At 36.1% G+C, this 20,428-nt stretch overlaps 1 protein-coding gene across 1 annotated transcript in view; it reads right to left on the reverse strand.

Annotated features, from left to right (window-relative positions):
- Positions 1-15,939, reverse strand: part of MEOX2 (mesenchyme homeobox 2) — a 70,029-nt gene extending 54,090 nt beyond the window's left edge. Inside the window, exon 1 of the mRNA XM_061166308.1 lies at positions 15,174-15,939. Within this exon, the coding sequence (XP_061022291.1) occupies positions 15,174-15,687 (514 nt within the window). The 5' untranslated portion in view covers positions 15,688-15,939. The remainder of the gene's footprint in view (positions 1-15,173) is intronic.
- Positions 15,940-20,428: the final 4,489 nt, after the last annotated feature.

A 20,428-nucleotide genomic window follows, 5' to 3' on the forward strand; every position in this document is an offset into this window, starting at 1 on the left:
GGACTGTAAAAGATCAGATCTTGTGAGAGGCTTTGAAAGTCAATAACTCTTTGTCATTAATTGCCACTGTCTGATTCTATTAAGTTTTCATACTTTCCCCCTGGAAAATCTAGCCTAATTCCTGGCATGTTCCCCACCCTTTCCCAGAAAAATGTTCTCCTCCCTATTCCTCAAGAGGCCTTCTGAAGAATCTCCCTAGTTGACCTTACATTTTTGAATATGCTTTCATTGTTTGTCTTCCCACTTCCAAAATTCAATTATTTTTTACATTTACATTCATCGTATGTGTTAATTTGCTTCTTTAATTCTTCATTTACTTCATTTTAATTTACCACTGAAAAACTGAATTGGTTACTCTTTCAGTAGCTGAACAGAGTAGTAAAGCTGTCTAGGTGCACTGTTCAATTAGACTTTTTTTTTTTTTTTTCAATTAGACTTTTTAACAGATCAAAATGTTCTATATCTGCACTGTTCAATACATTAGCCAGTGTCCACATATGGCTAGTGAGTATTTGGAATGTGTTTACTGATACAAAGGAACTGGTTTTTAAATTTAATCAATTTTAATTAATCAAAGTTTAAATAGTCTTATATGGTTAGTACTACCATACTACCCAGCACAGGGGAGTAATATGATTATTGGTGATAAACACAGATATACAAATGGGCATTTCTAGTAATTTGGTAATATTTTATTGAGCGACCATGTCTAACAATGCTCTCCATGTGAAGGAAAGGATAAGGTTTAGAATACAGAGTCTCTGCCTCTCATAAAATTTCAACCTAGAAACAAGAATGTTCTATTGGTAATTCTCAGTCTTGGCTATACCTTAGAATCACTTGAGAGCTTTTTAAAAGTATCAATGTTCAGATGAAATAACAAGCTACCTGTGATTTGTTTCAAAGTAATTGGGACGAGGTAAGGGAGGAGTGGAATGGTATAAATGAGTTAAGATGTGCCACGTGTTGACATATATTGAACATGAGTGTTCATTATATTATCATGTCTACTCTTTTATATTATGATTTTCTATTATAAAATTTTTTTAATTCCAGATCTACTCTAGACTAACATAATCATAATCTATGAAGTATTAGAATTTTTTGAGAGTTCCCAGACCACTCAATGTAACATCAATTTTGAGAGTTACTAGTCTGAATAAATTAACCTTATGCATGCGTGTGTGCTAAGTTGCTTTGGTCATGTCCAACTCTTTGCGACCCCAGGGACTGTAGCCCACCAGGCTTCTCTGTCCACGGGATTCTCCAGGCAAGAATACTGGAGCGGGTTGCCAAGCCCTCCTGCAGGGGGTCTTCCCGAGCCGAGGATCAAACCCGTCTCTTACATCTCCTGCATTGGCAGGTGGATTCTTTACCACTCGTGCCACCTGGGAAGCCCTAAATTAACCTTATGATACCAAGTTATTAAAAAGGTTCAGAAGCATGTAAAATCTGAGAGTTCTTTTTCTTTATGAGTTGAAGGAATTATTAAAATAGAATCAGTGTCAGAGTCATGGATAATAGATTCTTAAAAAAAAATGATTGAAATATTTTGCAATATGGGTTAATTTTACTTTTTTATAGAAATAAATGCTAATTTACTTGGCCAAGTAGTCTTGTTGCAAACTTTCCCTTCATGAGACAGTTCATGTGATACATGACTAAACTCAAAACAAGTGAGGCGATTTTTATTTAGCTTGCCCACTCCTCTGTCACCGCTCTTTTCCTTAATAGCCAGGCCACCTCACATGTGGTCACTTGTCAGTGTCTTGGAGCCAAACTCTCTAGTCACATACCATTGTGTGATCTGGTCAACCAGTTTTACTCAAAGCAGAATGACATAGACTGAGGCATCATGGATTCAATCAGCATCACTATATCAGGGTGCTCAGAAAAGGGACCTTACATTTCTTTTTTAAAATTCAGTCTACTTGAAAAATTAGAAAATAATCTATCTTCTTTTTCAAAATCACCAACTATCTGTGCCACTATTCAATACTACAATATGGAATAAAACTCCATATTTTCCCCAGTTGCTTGATAATTTCAATTTAATTTTTTGGCTTTGTTAAACAGATATTTTAAGTACTATGATTACTTGGCTGTATGTAATGTGCAAAAGCTCAACAATTCATAGCATAGCTGCACAGAATATTCAGAGAATCTCACATCTTACCCCCAAATAATGGAATGAAACATTCTTATATATTAGTTAACAGGAAATTGGCTTAATAATCACTGAATTATCAAAAATAAATGCATCTTACCTCTTATAAGGTGGACGATTTTTGATGATTTATAAAGTTTCTAACAAATGCATGTTTCTATGCCTGATCAATTCACAAACTGCAAATATATGCCATGTCATCAAAGGTATTTTACTTTAGAAAGCATCCATAAAAATCATTCAGAAACAAATACAGATAATTACTTAAAGTCAATATTCATTCAACTCCCTTATGGATTGGCCAACAATCTTCTGAATTTGCCAACTACTAGAATCCTGGAACTGAGAATTTCAGAAAACCCCTGATACAGACAATTCATTCGATATTAGTGAAGCATTTTCTATGCCACAAATAGGATTTACCAAGCACTTCTGTGCACCTATCCTAATGCAAAATGCCACATTAAAAGAAAAAGAGGGCAGGCTTTTTCTTTGGGAATACATGTACTGCAAATCACAGACTAGAGACATGTGGAATAGCAACAGCAAGGAGAACCATGAGGCAAAATTTAACTGTGTTGTTATGTAGTATACAGACATTAATGTGCTAAGAGAAGTGCAATGGTTCACTTAGAATAGTAGTGACCTGGGAAGGTGTCACAAGCTGTATTTTAATGAAAATAATAAACATATATAGGAAAAAGATGTTATAGGCTACAGGATCAAAATAAAAAATAAATCTGGCAAGCAGTACAGAATTAAATACACACACATGCATAAATATACACAGGAGTACAATAGAACTAGTGAAATCCGAGTAAGATTAGCAAATTTTATCAAGATCAATGTCTGGTTATGTTATTGTATTATAATATTAACTTTGGGGAAAACTAAGTAAAGCACACTCAGATCCTTCTTTATTATTTCTTACAACTATATGTGATTATACAATTTTCTCAAAATAATAAACTTTTAAAAAGAGGTAGACATAAACAAGCTTATTAAGGAAATACTGGTTTTAAAAAAACAAAAGCAAAATCAGTATCAAACCAATTGGCCCAGCTGGTCAATAAAGCCTTAAATGACTGGGTTGGGAGACTGTAGATGGAATCCAATTAACATATATCCATAAATTCTAAGCAAACAAAACACACATTGGATGGTAAGTAATATTAGCATGTTTTGACAAATAGAAGGTGCAGAAAATCTTGTGGGAGAGATTCTTGAATGAAACTATGACTATATGTATTTAGGTATTCACATTAGGAATTATCAGAAGATAGTCTTAAACTAACATTTCACACTATATTTCAAAGACTAAAAGAATGATGACTTTGACAGAAGAAAACGGATCTAACTGTATCTATCCGATTATGTATATATTATGTGTATGAGATTACGTTATACATTTAATTGTATATAATATATAATATATATTAGATATATATATTAAACAAAATGTAACTGCACACAAGAAGCAGCGTAAGTAAAATCTAATGTTGTATCATTGACGACTATTAGCCACTCCATGCATACTCATCAAAGCCAATAATTAAACATTCGTACTGTAAGTATAGAATACTTTCAATTTAATGCAGAATTTCAAGAAGCAGAATGACAAAGTCCAAATATTATTATATGTTGAATAAAGGATTTCATTAGGGAAGAATGAACAGAAGTAAAGATATTGAGAAGAGAGAGCTGCATCAGAAATCCTGCGGGGAAAACAAAATTAAGTACAAGACACATCAAAGTAGGAATAGTAAAAAAAAAAAATAGAAAATATGGGATGGTAAGCAATAGAATGGATTTGGGCTTAGCTGTGTAGGAAAAAGCAGCATGACTGAGTTTTGAATTTAAGTCTGCTGGAAACGGAGTGGAAAATCATCAAACTAGGTAGAAGAGTAATTATTTTTTTTATTTTGGAAATAGAATTGTGTGTAGACAAAGGAGGGTAAAAAAATTCTTGGAAGAACCAACTGTGTATTTTATGTTTAATTTTGTTTTTGAGGGTCTAGTAAGAACTAAGGATCTGGAATTACCATGAGAGGTCAGTGTTAGAGTGTTCCAGAGGTTATGCGGGTCTCTGCACTGGGGAGGAGCAGATGGGTCTGGTGTTTACAGATTGTGGGGAAGACAAGTGTCGGCAGAATCAGAGGAGAAACAGGGAAGGTATGCCTGCTTAGCAAAGACAAAAAATGGCCAGTTATTAACATTTCTTAGCATATTCTGGGCAAAAAGATTGTATTCAATTAAAAAATAAGATCAATACTTATTTTTAAATGGAGCTAGATTTAAGACTTGAGACAAGGGAAAGTTGTGTGGTGTCTACTTGTAGTTATTTATGACTTTCAATACAAAATGCAAATATATTATTGGTAAAGTCCAGCTAAACAGAATCTATTAGTAGCACGTTAAACATCTTAAAACCGGAAACAGATTCTTCAGTTCACAAATGGCTACCCAAAATATGACTCCATTTACACAAATACCTATTACTTATAAACATCATATAACAAAGTTCATCGGCACATTACCACGTGTTAAACTTTAAAATGCTATGGTTCATTGTATGAGGGATCAAAAATATACAGGGATAATGGTAACCCATAGCAAGAACTATGCCATCAGAAAACTAAGAAGCCAAAAAAAGTATAACAGTGTTCATGTTCATAAAACAGTGAAAAATGACCAAGATAATCATAAATTCAGATTCAGAGAGAGGTAGCTTACATCCAGGTAAAGCATTTTGTCAAATTCACTTTTATTAACTCAAAAGCAGTAGCCAACATTTTAAATGGTGCTGTAGTTTACTTTTATTGGGAAAACTAAAAACTTAAGGTTTCAAAATAGGATAGGAGATTTTCCTTTTAAGGGAACTAGGCTGAAGTCAGGACATGGAAGTTCAGCTGGCACTACCTGGCTGAACTGACAGACATTACTTCACTTCTCTGGGTGCACTCTCTCATCAAAAAATACACTCATTGAACCGGGTGGTGGCTCGGGTCTCTTCCAGTGTTTTGATAATTCTAATCATCTGTTGAAGCATTATAGATTATAAGTCAGTAAGAAAACTGACAAATCAAGCCTACCCTGAAAGCCAAGAAGAATAAAATAGCTGATGCAACCAGCCCTTTCTTGTCACTTCTGTGTATTACAGAACACTTAATGTTTTGTTCTTCTCCATGTACCTGCTCTCTGCCCTTCCATGATCTAGAAGTAATCACTAGTCCTTTGAAACTTATTTTAGGGATTAAACTGCCATCAGTCTAAGAACTTTGAAAGAGTTCGCTCTTGACATTTAGAATTTTAATACAGTATCTGATTCCACTATTTATTCAAAAGCAACTGCCACAGACCATCATATATAATAATATAAAATCTCTCTGAAATATATTTCTGAATCTCCCCACGTTAAACTGCAGGCCTAGGAGAGATGAGTAAGCTGCATAGAGTGAAACTAGCTAATCCCCCACAACTTACAACTTGGGTGAGTTTTGTACTCTATTGCCTCAACCTAAGCAATAGTTCCTAACAATATATTAAATATAAGTAAATTCACAAACAAATATTTGCTTTGAAAAAAGAACTTACCACCATTATAAAACTGTCCTTATGTATTTAATGTGAGATATATAGTTTTTTTTTTAAGTATTTGCATATTTGTCATTCATGAGGGTCTCCAAATGGAACTACTCAAAATAACAATGGGCTATAATATGTAAATTCTCTCAGCAGTGAACTTTATAACACAGAAGAAAAATGGTCAGTCCAACTTCCTAGTTAGCAATGGCAACAGACACCTGACATTTCATTATCATATTTAAAAAACCTTTTGGTTTAAGTTCTGTTCCCTCTTAACTAAATACCTCTTTGTACCGTCCTCTTAAAAACAAGTGTTTGATGGAGAAGTGTAGAAGACATTTGAGAAAGGTTAGAAGATACACAAACAAAGAAGGCAACGGAATGGGAATCTTAGGGGTTATTAAGTGAAGGCACCTTGAGTTTCTTATAAAGGTTGGTTTAAAACTCACTCTGCATTTCAGGAAAATAGCATGCGATGGATGTACAATTCTAAGGATAGTTGTGGATTATTTAAAATAATCTTTTAGGCAAGTAACATTTCCTACAGCAATATTACTAGTAAAACACAAATAAACAGGCAGCATAAGACAGATTGTTTTTTGATGGTGAATACCCACAACAGAAATGTACCTACATTGACAAAACAACAATACTTACTGAGCCAGACACTGTTTTAAGTACTTTATGTTTATTGACTCACTTTAAATTTTAGGAAACTACACTACAGAGACGTTAAATCATAATTAGCAAGAGGCAAAGGCAAAACAACTCTTGATATTTCTCTTCGCGTTCCTTTAGGTTGACATCTAAGGATTTTATCCACCAAGACCTGAGTGATCTGCTTCTCTATTTTCTGATTGTGGTGGTGGTTTAGTTGCTCAGTTGTGTCCGCCTTTTTGTGACCCCATTGACTGTAGCCTGCCAGGCTCCTCTGTCCATGCAATCTCCCAGGCAGGAATACTGGAACTGCCTAGAAGAGAATTGCCATTCCCTTCTCCAGGAGGTCTTCCTGACCCAGGGATCAAGGCCATGTCTCCTGCACTGGAGGCATTCTTTACTGACTGAGCCAACAGGGAAGCCCCATCTTCTGAATACAACTGGCCAAAGGGATGCAACAAAAGGGGATTGGAAAGCATGAAGAGAGGCTATTGCAAGATAGTTGAGATGGGCTGCAAACTTCCACCTGAGGTCCCAACTTTGCTGGAAGGCTTCTGTTCTGCTGCTCTCACAGGATTCCAGTGTAAAAGCTCTCTCTCTTCACCCTATCATGTTTAGAGGTGCTAATATTTTCCAGTTGTGGGCAGACCCTGGGTAGTTATCCATCCTGTTGCTTCCCAACACACTGCCCACCATCAGATAGTCAGCATCAAGCTCTCTTCAATCATCCCTATGAGTGTGCCACCAATTTTCCTAAGAGGATGACAAAGAAATTAGATAAATCTTTTGTGATCTATCAACTACTGACTAAAACTGCAACAACAACAAAAAAGTGCTGCTCCTTCTTCTATTTTTCCAAACATTTGGGTATCCAAGAAAAAAAAAGTGGTGCTCTTCTTCTAGGAACAAAGAATAGTTCGGGAAGAAAAGGCATGCAGGATTCCTTGAGTTTTGAAGGTAGACATTCAAAAGATCATAATCTTGGAAATGCATGTAGCAGCAGCCCTTAAATTTAGGTGTCTAACAGCTGGTTTTCATGCCATTTTGGTCTTTCTTAGCAATTTACATCTAGATGCTCTCTAGTTTAATACATCCACACCCGTTTATACTACAAATAAGGAGAAAAAAAAAGTCCAAAGTAAACATAGCATGTAGTTGGGGAGACTTTCATTGTCAGGCAGAAAAATACCTGAAAATTCATTTTATTTTTGAAAAATATTAAAGAAGATAGATATCTCTTAATGTCAATCTACCCAATTAGGAGTAAATCTCTCTTTGCAGAGTTCTTAAAAGGTGAAAGCCATTCAATAAATTACTGGCATCCTAAAAAACCAAAGCTACTTTTTATCAATTTAGCTCCCACTAAGTTTTTGATGGCACAATTCTATTTTCCTGAACTGCGTATTCTCACTACCACAATAAAATCAATCATTTGTAAAATTTACTTGGTATTCATTATTTCTTTGATGAGAGTCACTGCCCATTTTACACTTTTTTTTAAACTAATAAGAATACACTTCAGTATACTTTGCTACTTTTTCAGGAGGCTAAGAATCCAAAAGTTTTCTATGCAGTCCAGAAAGTTGTAAGAAGCCGCCTCTACAGACACTGAATATATTTCGCCAGTACACTTGCAAATAACTATCATTTGCAAAAATAAGTTTTTATTTGGGTGTCATTTCTGGCAAAGCATTAAAGCTGTATTTTCAAAGAGCAAAATTCTCGGCCTTTAAAATTCTACTGGCATCCACCAACTGAAGCTGGACCCTCCACTAGGTTTCCACACAGTCTGAGAGAGAGATGACTTCATCTCAATCATTTTCTTGCCCACAGTCATGTAAGATAACTGGGATTTTTTTTTTTTTTTTCTTGTAGCATTACAGAAATCTCTTGAAATGTAGGCAGAATAAAGAGCCAGAGGAAGAGAAAGACAAAGGAAAAACTGCGGGGAGTTAGCAGATTTGATTTTATGACTATCATTGATTACCAGCTTCAGTCTTTAGGACTCTCCACATAGCCGTATATGCTTCACGTTTAATATTTTATTTTGTAACTGCAACATTTAACATCATATGATAGTCTTTAATGTGGATACTTTAGTTCAGATGATCTGTTATGAAGAAATTAAATTTGAGATTCTATTAGTGTATATACATACATTTATATAAATAGATTATTTTAAAGTGTGCCTTAAGTGTAGCTGCCATGTCCGAGTTCAGCATCTTCCCTGTCTTTTATACCATTAACCTTTCTACTAAAATATAGTAGGGACTAAAAACTATAAAAAATAAACACCTTATATTTACAATTTCAACCAATATAGTCTATCCAGCTTCAAGAAACATACCTAAAACATCTTAGAAAGAAGACATACAAAAAACAACAACAACAACACTAGGATGTTTAAAACCATTTGAAATATTCTAATTGAATTGATTCTAAGAAGAGCAATGATTTCTGAATTTAAGTCTTTAAACAAAACCCTAATGGTTTTCACTACCATGGGTTATTACCTACTAAACTTATATTTGCTGTAAAAGTAAAAACTCCAAGCCTCTAAGAATTAAGTCACCAAAAAATACAAATATTTTAGAATTAAAAATGTTTAAGGAAATGCTAACTTTGAAAAGTACCATAACTATAGTATTAGATAAGTTGACGTTCCAATTCATTAATTTTAAAATCTATATAGGATAGACAGCAACTTAATTATTTTTGAAAGAGTTTTCTTCATATAAACACCTTCCAAAAATGTATACACATTAATACATATTTTACCTGATTTTTCTTATTCATAGGTGCATGGAAGAGATCAAAAAACATATCATACAAAATTTCAGAGCCCTACAAAATCAATATTCCAATACAAAGTATCAAATTTGCAGACAGTAATGTATTACATTCAGAAACATTACATTGCTGTGGAAAATGTAACACTATAAAACGGTTTTCACGAATAAGCGGATTTTAATTGTATATTTCAAATTCCAATTATAGAGGAGTATTAATAATTGACCCATTTAATCCCAAATGAATGTGTATTTTTACCAAGTAATTTTTAGTTAATTTAATAAAAAAATATTTTTAAAGATTTTAAAGAGAAACATTTACTCTGAAGTATGAAAACGTCTGAAACCTCTGAACAAAAACCAACATCTGAATTTTATACAGATCGATTAATAGATATATTATTTATTATTTGTATCCTAAAATACTATCTAACACAATTTCTTAAAGAGAAAACAAATTCCTTACCCTTCTGTAATGTAAGCAGAAAATCATCAGAGAAAAGGGGCTCCAATTTAAATTAATTCTACCTCTTCATAGGTAATGCAAATTGAAGTCTGAGACCCAAAGTGACCTTTACTATTTTAAGTTTTACTTCATCAGAGCAATAAAATATTCTAAAAGGTTTTTTGCAATTGGATTTTGAACTTCACTGATGACTATGATTTAGAAGTAGTGTGGAGAATAAGGCAGTGTTGCAATTCATATTTCTTTATTATTGCGTCACTTCATCTCTACAAGAGGGTTTCAGTTTGATACAACTATTCTGAGAAAAAAATCATAAAAGTATCATAACAAAAATAGAAAGTGTTAGTGTTTGATTTTCTTTACAACCTTTACAAAAAGCTTATTATTGATAAGTAAATCATATTAATGACTAATACACATAAGAGAAGCCGCAATAATAAAATGTGTTTTGCCATTTAAATAAAAATATCTAATACAATTTCTACTTTGTGCGCTTTGGTCTTGGTTTGGTTTTATACCATTTTTTCTAATGTAACCATTGGAATCAGTCACCAATGCAATAATCCAGGATATGCAATTTAGCTGGTTACTCAATACTTAATCCTTTTTATTTGATGATTATAATCAAGGGGGAAAAATTCTACTCCTGATAGTCTTACTTCATGTGCTAATATAGTTTCCTCACAAAATTTTTACTATAAAAATCAATATGGCAAAATTACAAGAAAATGAGAAGTAAATCATCCACAACTATTAACTCAACAAATATTAGTTAAGGAATTCCTGTGTGTATTTTATTTTGTAATATTTTTCACCCTTATCATTTATCACTCATAAATGTTTGTAATAATCATAGCAATTCTTGGAAAAAAATATGGTCTGAAATTTTAAGAATAAATTACTGAAGTGAACATGGTCTAAAACTACAATATATTATTGTATTAGATATTTTTTTTATTTGAAATGAAAATCTAAAAAGCCATCACATTTTCTGTGCATTTCTGGCTGCCATTTTTAATCCAGTAAATTAATGAAATTGCCCAATATATATATATTTATATTTAAATGTAGTAAATGAATAAAACTGGCATCATTAACAGGCCAAATACATAAATAGGTTTACATGTGGAGATTTTTTTTCTTAACAGAAGTCAGTTATTAATTCACCCATAGGTTATTTATTTTTAAAAAAGTAATTTCTTTTACTAAATATAGCAATATTTTGCCAAATTTTTCTCAATCTGATGTAAGGGGCTGTCCCTTTTGTTATCTTATTTTTGTTTAAAATTAATTAGGTCTTACAATAAATAAATTGTGACAAAATTCCAATGCTGTGATGAAGGATCTATGTTGTGAAACACAGACAAACAAGGTAATGCTTAAAATAAATTTTTTGGTTTATTAGTGGCGATCAGCTTACAATGTACCAACATAATGGTTTCCATTGATGATTACCGTAAACAAAGATTAAAACTTAAAATGTTTGATAGAGGGTTTTTAACTCAAATGAAAGTTTTAGGAGTGCCATGCATTATGTTTGATGCTGTTCCTTTTCAAATAACTATAAATAAAGGTATTTACAGAGAAATGGAAACATTTTCAGTATTTATTTGCATTCTTCCTTCCATCATTGCTGACTTTCCACGATAAAGCACCTTAATTCTGAAGGAATTAATGCTCTTGACTTTTGAGTGTAATCATTTCGCAAACACTCATGTAGGTCAATGGTACTCAGAATTGTTTTTATGTCAGGTCATCGTTTTAAATGTTCACATCTAAAATTAATCTACCACTCCAAGAAAAAGACTGAAAATGGTTACTTTTTAAATTTCATAGATTTGAGGCACTTAATTTGTTCAATATAAATACTGGCCTATAACCATCCACATCCAATAGACTGTATTTTAAACGCTAAAGCAAATGCTGAAAAGTCATGATCCAGTCACACAGAGATGAATAATAATGTAACTTCTTTTCTTTCAGAAAACATGATAGAAATATCTAGAAAAAGTACAATATAATACTAGAGGTGGGGCAGGTAAGATATTACTCCGTATTTAATTTCCAGCATATTATCTTAATACTTGCCTATCAATCTGCAGAGCCAGACAGACATAACTTGACAACAGATATTTTATGATCTTGTAGCTATAATAAAATATTTACAGTTTTATGAGAATCTAATATGATTCAAAGTCATAAAATTGACACCCCCCAAATCACTCCTTTTTGAAATAATTTTGATTTTTTATAAAATATGCACTTATATTCAATAAATTTGAACAGAAGATACTCATATATTTATACTTTATATTACCTGCATTAAAAACTAAGATTAATTTATTTTGATCTACTAACTGGGAGTAGGCAGTTTATACTTATTACTATGTTGCTTGGTGAACAATCAAAGGTAACTGAAGTGAAGTAATTCACAGACTTTTTTTCAGAATCACCTGTTTTGTATAGATTGCTTTAAGTACAGTTGTAAAGTTTTGATTTCTAAGAGTTCCTTTGAAGGTGTGGCAGATGTTGGCTTTGATAATAATGCTGGAAAGCAAAGCAGGTTCAAAATTGCAAATATGCTTAACATATATAAAAGATAGTGTGATTTTCTATTAAAAGTTGTTGTTTTCAATTGTTGATAAAGTGCAGTGGAAGTCTAAAGTCCATAAATATTTGTTTCTAGACCCTTAAGCTTTTTGAGTTTGTGCATGTGTGTGTTCATGTGTTTTTGAGAGGTGAAACGCATACAAACGCACACTGAAAAATGTTAACTTTATAGTTTCAGCATCATTATCATGGACAAAAATTGGGGTTGTTTTTCAATATTTTTCCAGTGCTTAAAATTCCATTAGAATTTCACACAGTCAATATACACATACACATATACATACAATCTGTGAGATGCAAGCACACAGAATTTTGGTTCTGATTTTGTCCTGGATTTATGCACTACATTTACTCTCAACTAGAAATATATACTAATTATACATAGTCTGGCAAAATAAAAATGGTCTCTGTAAGGCGTGGTGTGAGTTTTGTCAAATATAATTTTAAAATTTGAAGAGTGTCAACATTATGTTAATTCATTTTTTTTGAAATATTGAAACATTAAAACTGTGCTCTAAACAATTAGAGATATATGTGTTAATAATATGTCAGAATTACATTGACTTTCTACTTTGCTTTAGCTTCTGCTAGATCAAGGTGCCCTTATAATAATATGAAATGAAAGAGCTGTGAGCATAAATTATAAAAGACCAAATACAACATCATTCCAATAAAAAATGATACCTTGAATTTAAATTTACTTAAAGAATCTAACAAATGTTATCTAAAATAGTGAATTTGGCTATTTAAACTTTATTTTCAAAGATTGTACATATATTCAACAAGAAATTTAAAATATATTTCCTTTTAGACAGTGAAGAGTTCTTTCAAAATATCCCATCGAAGAAAAAGTTCATTCTAACTCCCCAATGATTCGACCCTTGGTGATGATTAATTGTATTTCCCATTCAAGATGGAATCTATTAATATTTTATGTATCTGATGAAAACTTTTGTTTTTCCAGGACTGTAATTATCAATTTCAACATGAAAAAATAAACTTATTCTGTTATATGGTTATTTTGCACTAGAGGACGGTAGCACTATTAATTAATATAACCAATTTTCTTAAGAAAGTCATTATTAAAATAACTGAAGGGAGTCAGTTCTTAGATCTCACTTTCCTGATTTCTCCTTGATCAAAATAATACAGGCCTATATGAAAATTCAGTCTGTCCTAAGAAACTTAGGTGCGTTTGTTCAGTCGAAGAAGCATATGAAACAATCCGTCATATAGGTTTCTCACTGCAGAAAGTAAAAGGAACAGTAAGAGCCTCTGGTAAATTGCAAAAGTGTCCCTGGCTAACCTGCACTCAGATCTTATCCCAGAAAAGTTACACTGATATCAAATGCTGATTCTATAAAAGGATGACTGCATTCTAAAAATGACTTGTTTTCTAATGTAGACGGAAGCCTTCTTGCTATAATTAACTTTTTCACTCTGTCTAAAGAGTGTCTCACTTAGGGTTAGTAAAAACCATTAAAAATGAGTGATACTACTGGCAACCCTTTTGGATATAAACTATTTTGTGATGGGGCATTAGAAGTTCACCCTGACCTTGGAATGTAAACGTGAGATTCTAAGTTTGAGATAGAAGAACCCATTCCCCCATTCCGTTCTCATACTGAAGAATAACTGATACCATTGCTGCAAAAGAACATTAAATATGCGGCTCAATCACTGTCATTCATGTGCAATCTAATCTAAATTATTATAAAGGATAGACATTATCCAGTCTTTCAAATCAGTACCCAGAATCATCCTCCAGGGCTCTTAAAACCAATGCCGCAAAGAAAGAAAATACGTAAATATTATATTAAATAAACGACAGCTTACAAAAAGATGGGACGCAGGTTGCCTCGTAGCTACTGAAGAAAGCTCATACCCTCCTTATAAAGCATCTTTTAACAATTTCATTAGGACAGAGATAAGTAAGGGCTTTGACAGTTGACTGCAAAGCTTTAGTTTCTCTGGATTGCTGAAGTTTAGTTGGCTGCCCGTGCCTTCAAGCATTCGCGTTTGATTAAGATTCCCCTTTTGCTACGAGGTTCAAGATATCCTCGCTTAGATCAGCGCCTCCTACGCACACCCACTTGTAGCAGCGCTACCCCGGTTGCAGTTAAGTTTCCCAGTCCTTGTTTCAGATAGTACTCAACTGGAGGAGGATTTTACTTTCCAATTTTGAAACTCAGATTTTCTTTTTGGTTAGCATTACATGAATACAACTACAATAAAGAATCGTCTTTCGTCAAGGGTCTGAGCGTATATTTAGTTGCCATTCTCTGACACATTCCTTAAAATCCTCTGAATTCCTAGACAATATCTTTTTCCCCAAGAAAGAGAAATTTTACCATTTGGAATAGGGTGCTATTTAAAGAACTCTGAAATCAGAATTAAAAAAAAAAACAAAAAAACTAAAACTCTTTCTCATGTGCTCTGCCAAGTTCCACTGCAAGTTCCAAATGTTGTGCAATAATTTGGAAATCCAGTTAACGATGGGAAAAATCGAGCCATTCAGAGTCGGGAAAAGTCAAGGAAAGGCACCCGCACGCACGCCCAGCGGACGCTGCATCCCAGGGCGCATTCCTCTCCCCATCGCTCAGATGGAAGGTCACGCTTCGCAATCGATTTCACATACTTGTCACTTGTCCTTTTTTTCTCAACCCTCTGGTAAACTAGTTTGAATCTTGGAGAGCTTAAACGCAGTTGGCTGCTGTGCTGCCCTCGGAGAAACACGTGCCCGCAAATAAAAGGACCAAAGCAGCCTCGCCGAATTTGGCGGCGAGGAGCCCGCGAGGAAAAGACCTGTCCCATACCGCCCGCCGCCTCACTCTAGCGGGAGACTCTGCCCCGTCATCTCTCCGCCCCCTTTCGCCCAGGGTGCCCGGCGCGCCCTTACCTGAGCTATCGCTTTTCCTCTTGCTGCCACTTCTCTTCTCCGCCTCCGCGGGTGACAGCGCCTGGCGGCCGTAGTCCCCTGGCGGGCACGCGGCCCCGGTCGGGGTGCTGGAGCCCAAGCTGGAGGAGTTGGCGCACAGGACCGGCGGGCTGCTTCCCAGCTCCGGGGGCCCTCCCGAGTCCGGCTGCAGGCAGAGGCTGTGCCGAGCCGCGCTCGGCGGGGAGGACATCTGCGGGAGGTGCCAGTTGGCCTGCAGAGCCTGGTGCTGCTGCTGCTGGTGGTGGTGGTGGTGGTGATGGTGATGGTGGTGGTGCCCCCTGTGATGCTGGCTGGCAAACATGCCCTCCTCGTTGGGGTATCCCGCGATTATGCAAGACGAGGAAGACGTGGAGAGCTCGGGGTAGGACATGTGGTCAGATCTTCCATGGAGGGCGAGAGAGGATTGGGAGAACGGGTGCAAGCCTTGCGCGGTGGCGTGGGGGCTGCGGAGGCAGCCAAAGAGCGGGTGTTCCATAGCATGCAAGTCTCGGGTTCCAGGCAGAAGACTTCACGACGGTTCCAAACGCCACCACCCTCTGTCACTTTTCACTGGAAACCCTGTGACTTGTCCCCCTCCCAAAGCAATAGCCGCCCGCGTTTCTGCAGAGCTCGGATAATCCCGGTCCTGAGCCCTAGCGGCCAGCCTCCTTTACATATAAACACTCGGACCTGGAGAAGCTTCCCTCTGAGCTACTCAGATGTCAAGAGTAGGAGAGGTTGAAGCCAAAAGAAGGTGGTCCCAGAGAACTGCTTTCAGGGGGAAACGGCTCTGAGAGGTTATAAATAGAGTGTAATGTGAGCTGGGGGCTGGCTTAGGAGCCCAGTGCTGACCACATGCAAACTCCCTCCAAAACTGCCGCTCAGTCCGCGCAGTGCGCGCCCAGTTCCACTTCCTATCGCCGGCTGGACGCACGCAGCGCGTCCACGCCCGCCCGCCGCTGCCAACAGCCGGGATTGCAAGCGGCGCGCCGGGCGCCTAAACCCGAGCCCCGGCGGGCAGCGGCTACCCTTCCCGCTCCGCCGGCCGGGGCGTGCCGTGGCGCCCGCCAGCTCCAACCCCGCACCCAGTGTCCCATCTGCTCACTTCTCTCGTGAAGCGTGTCTTGTCAGTGCCACTTGGGCACGGTCACCTGCAGGAAAGCTTAGGGTGTGCCTAACTGTGGAGGAGCACGAAAGCCGCAGAATTAAGGAAAAGAATCAGAGCTAGTTTGGCGCGCAATCAGATTAAGCTTTTCCAACTTCTCATCAACTCGTGTCATGGATTCAGTGGCGCTTCTCGCTTTCTATACAGCTGGTGTCTGTGGGTGGGTTGATAGAGCGCTGAGACGCCAGATTCGAGGATACAGGAAAAGCTCCCCACGGGCAAGAAAGGGCCGTCCTCTGTGCCGCAAGGAACCAGACTTGGTAGGGTGGAAGAAAGCATGGGGCCGCGACAGTCGCAGATGTTCTGCTTCTGGCATCCTCACCTGCGGTCCCAGGTGGGGTCTCTTCCCCTGCTTTCCTCAAATGTCCTCCCCAACACCGCCCTCGATTTCCGGGTCCCACTCCATTTCCTAGCCACTTGTCCGCCCAGAAAAACTTTTCCTGGATCAGGAGTATTCTAAAGCGATTTCGTCCTAGTCATAAGCGATGTGTATATTGCATGTACATTTCCAGTCCTCTCCCTCAGGAGCCAGCCCCTGTCACCTCGTTTCCCTCCAGAAATCCTCTCTTCCGCTCAAAAAATCAATCAGCCAATTTCACCCCTTTCACTCCCACCCCGCCACGGTTCCCTTTACCAAACAAATATTACACTTCGGTATCCCTTAAAGTTCGGATCTCCCTGGTAACAATTTTGCATCCTAGAAAATGACTTAGAAAACTTGCGGCCGGTGAATTTATGCGAGCGACGGCTGGGCTTTGATACTGCCACATGCTTGAAGGGCGACACTGTCTGCTGGGGGCCAAGTCGTTTACACATGGCACTCACGCTGGCCGCGCAAAATGAGCTGCGGGAACAGTTGAGCCCTGCCTGGGACTTGTCGCATCAGGAGATTATCTGCGCTCACCTATCCCTCCCGGGACCCCAAATGTGCCACCAGGAGCGTCGCCGTCTTACTTTCATTGTCTCAGGTGTCCAGAGGACTGGGGTCAGGTCTTGGAAGTTGTTAATGGGATTATTGGGGACAGCAAACTGGGCCAGGCATCTGGTTTGAATTAGGAAAATGTATTGATTAATCTTTCAGAAATGTCACCAAGGTAGAACTTTTTCCCTAGCCCTGTCCCTCGGGCTTCAGCCTGACCATCTCCTTTTTCTTTCAAGTATCCTGGAGAATAGTGGCTTTGCAATAAACCTTTACATCCGTGTGAAAGTTCGAATTGTTTTCCAATGCTCAGAGGTGAGATGGGGTGGGAGTGATCAGGAATTCTGAGATTTGTTAGCACTGCTTTCTTTAACGGAAATTGAGCCCTATTTTGAGGGAAATTAGTTTTGCAGACTTCGTTAAAAAAAAAAAAAAAAAAAAAGTTAAAACTTTTGTTCACCAGCTGCTCAACTTTTCAGTCTGGGTTTGAGCTGGAACCTGCCGCAAGCGTTTGACGGTAAGGCTTTCTTTGCCGATATGTTTTGGGAATCTAATATTGTTTTAGACTTCGAAAGGGGGTGTTCTTCACGTTGCACGTTTCTAAGGGTTTTAAGCGCTTGCAGGATGGCGTCCAGGGCTTAGATCTTAAGAATGTTTCTTCTTGCCACTTCCCACGCCCGTGGCTCTTTAAGGACAAAAAAGGAGGGGATGTATTCTAATATCGTCGGAATATTTTTTGAATTTTCATTGTGTTTATGGTTTCAATATGTGCTCTGATATTAAAAGTTAAAGTACAAAGAGCAACACTAAACTTCCCAAACTCGGGTAGCTCCTCTATGGATTCTGGGTGAAAGCATTAAAGACTTTATCCAAGAAAAATTTAGGCAAACACCTCCATAGCCAGTCACTAGAAATATTTATGTAATACTGTCTACTAAAGGTATTGTGGAAAATGTCAGACAGGACTAACTAAAGATACACTTGATCTGCACACATCAATAAAAAACATCCATAAAGGTCCTTTTGGTTTGCATTACAGTGGTTTAGAGGGAGAGACACAATTGAGAAATGAATGGATTTGAATTTAACCAGTGTGTCTACAGCAACCAGCAAACACACATGTTTGCATCTCCAGGAGCTGCCACTTCTTGAACATGCCCTGTGACGGTGCTGGGTTTTTTTCCTCACTCACTGTGTCAGATGTTAACAACATGTCCAGAAATTTCTCCACAACATGCCTCAGTCAGTCAGCTGAGTGTAGGACTAAAAGTCTGGTAAAGAAAAATTAGAAAAGGTTAGAAATGAGAGGAGTCTCTTTGAAAGGCACCCAATTAAAAGAAACCTTAGCAGAAAAGGTCTTTTTAACTGAAGACTCAAAACATCTATCAGTTAACATGAAGTCCTGATGTCTAATAGAAAGTATAAGGAAAATGTTATTTGGACGAGAAAAAGTGTGGTTCAAAGGAAAAAAAAAAAGTGAAAAAGGAGGTCTGGATGCATTCCAGAATCAAATATGACTGGTCTGTTTTATCTGAATTTCTAAATATATGTTAATTATTCCATAAAGCTTTTTTTCCCAAAATTTTCATTCTTAGAACATTTGGAATAACAAAAAATATTAACTTATTTTTTAGGCCATAGAGAATTTTTTTAAATGTAATAATAACACAAAAAATCCCCAGCATTTCCTATAATAGCTGTAGCAGTGTCTACATCTATAAAAACCAACATTGAAAGATGTTTTTTACCTCTAATGGCTACTTATAGGGGAAATGGTAAAAATCACCAAACTTAGTAGAGAATTTCAATAGCTTTCATTTAAAACTATGTACAGTATAGTATTTATCCTATAATTACAATATACTTGAACTTCTCTGAAAAACATTTAATATTTTATGCAAGATTTTGATATCAAACATTCAACAAGAGGTTGAATATATGAAAAATGTAAGCTGCTCATCTTTTGCAGGAAACATGATCAAAATTATCTTAAACGTGCTATGCTCTTTACATTTCATAAATGTGTATATCTATTATTTCTTCTGCTAAGTGAAATGGTATTCAGTAATAAACGCAGAGATATTTTTAAATTAATAATAAGGGGAAAGAACTTGAGCAATCTGAAAAATTCATTTTTATATTTTGAGATTCATGATTCTTTTGAGTTGCCATTTTTGTACGTTTGTGACATGAAGTATGGTAGGAATAAAAAAACTTAAAAATGATCCTTAGCTACAGATATTACAAAACTTTATTTTGGATTTTACCTGCTGGATAAAATTACCTTGGTAACATATAGTCATGATATATGCATTTAAGTACGGAAAATTACATTGAAACCAGAATTTGTCTCCTGAAAGTTTTGTTGAGAATATAAATATTATTTCTGTTATATTTCTCCAAGAAATAAAGGATTGGTTCTTTTGAAATAAAGAATTTTTAAAATATGCTAAGTACCCAATGGTAATTTATGTGATTTATGATGCACTCCATTTTTAAAAAACTTAAGAACTGCCTTTCTCCAGGAATTATGCACTATAAAATTTAAGGAATAGTTTGGCTACTGCATGTTATTTAGTGATTCTATATATTTTACTGATTTTTAAAATAAGTTACTGTTTTTACACAACAGTAATTAGTGACTTCACAATAAAATCTGTTATGTTTCTACATATACTAGGAGATATGAGTACTTGTTCATTACTCTGAGAGTATAACATTCAATATATTTTGTTTTTCTATTTTCTATCTCTTCCTAGATTTAGATTTATTATTTCTTTTAGAAATTGGTGGTTTTCTTCAAGTATCACATAGTAAAAAATGTGCTGAAAAGTAGCATGGACTACAGATTGACTGATAATATTAAATTTATAAGATTTGAGTTAAAATTCAAAATATATGCAATCTTCCCTAATGCCGGTTGCTTTCCATATATACTTCATGACATTCTAATTATCTTATTTGCAGGGGGGACAATGATTGCCTCTCAAGTTTCAAAAACTTCTTTTTGCCCACCTTAAATCAAATATTATTCAACAAAGTTACTTTAAAATGATGCCTATGAGGAATAATTACATTCCATTCCTACATTTTCATTTGCAATCAAGTTGTACGTTATTTTTATTGATAAAGTATGCATCTTAGATTTTTATA

This window comes from Dama dama, chromosome 18 (assembly GCF_033118175.1).
Source record: "Dama dama isolate Ldn47 chromosome 18, ASM3311817v1, whole genome shotgun sequence".
Lineage (NCBI taxonomy): Eukaryota > Metazoa > Chordata > Mammalia > Artiodactyla > Cervidae > Dama > Dama dama.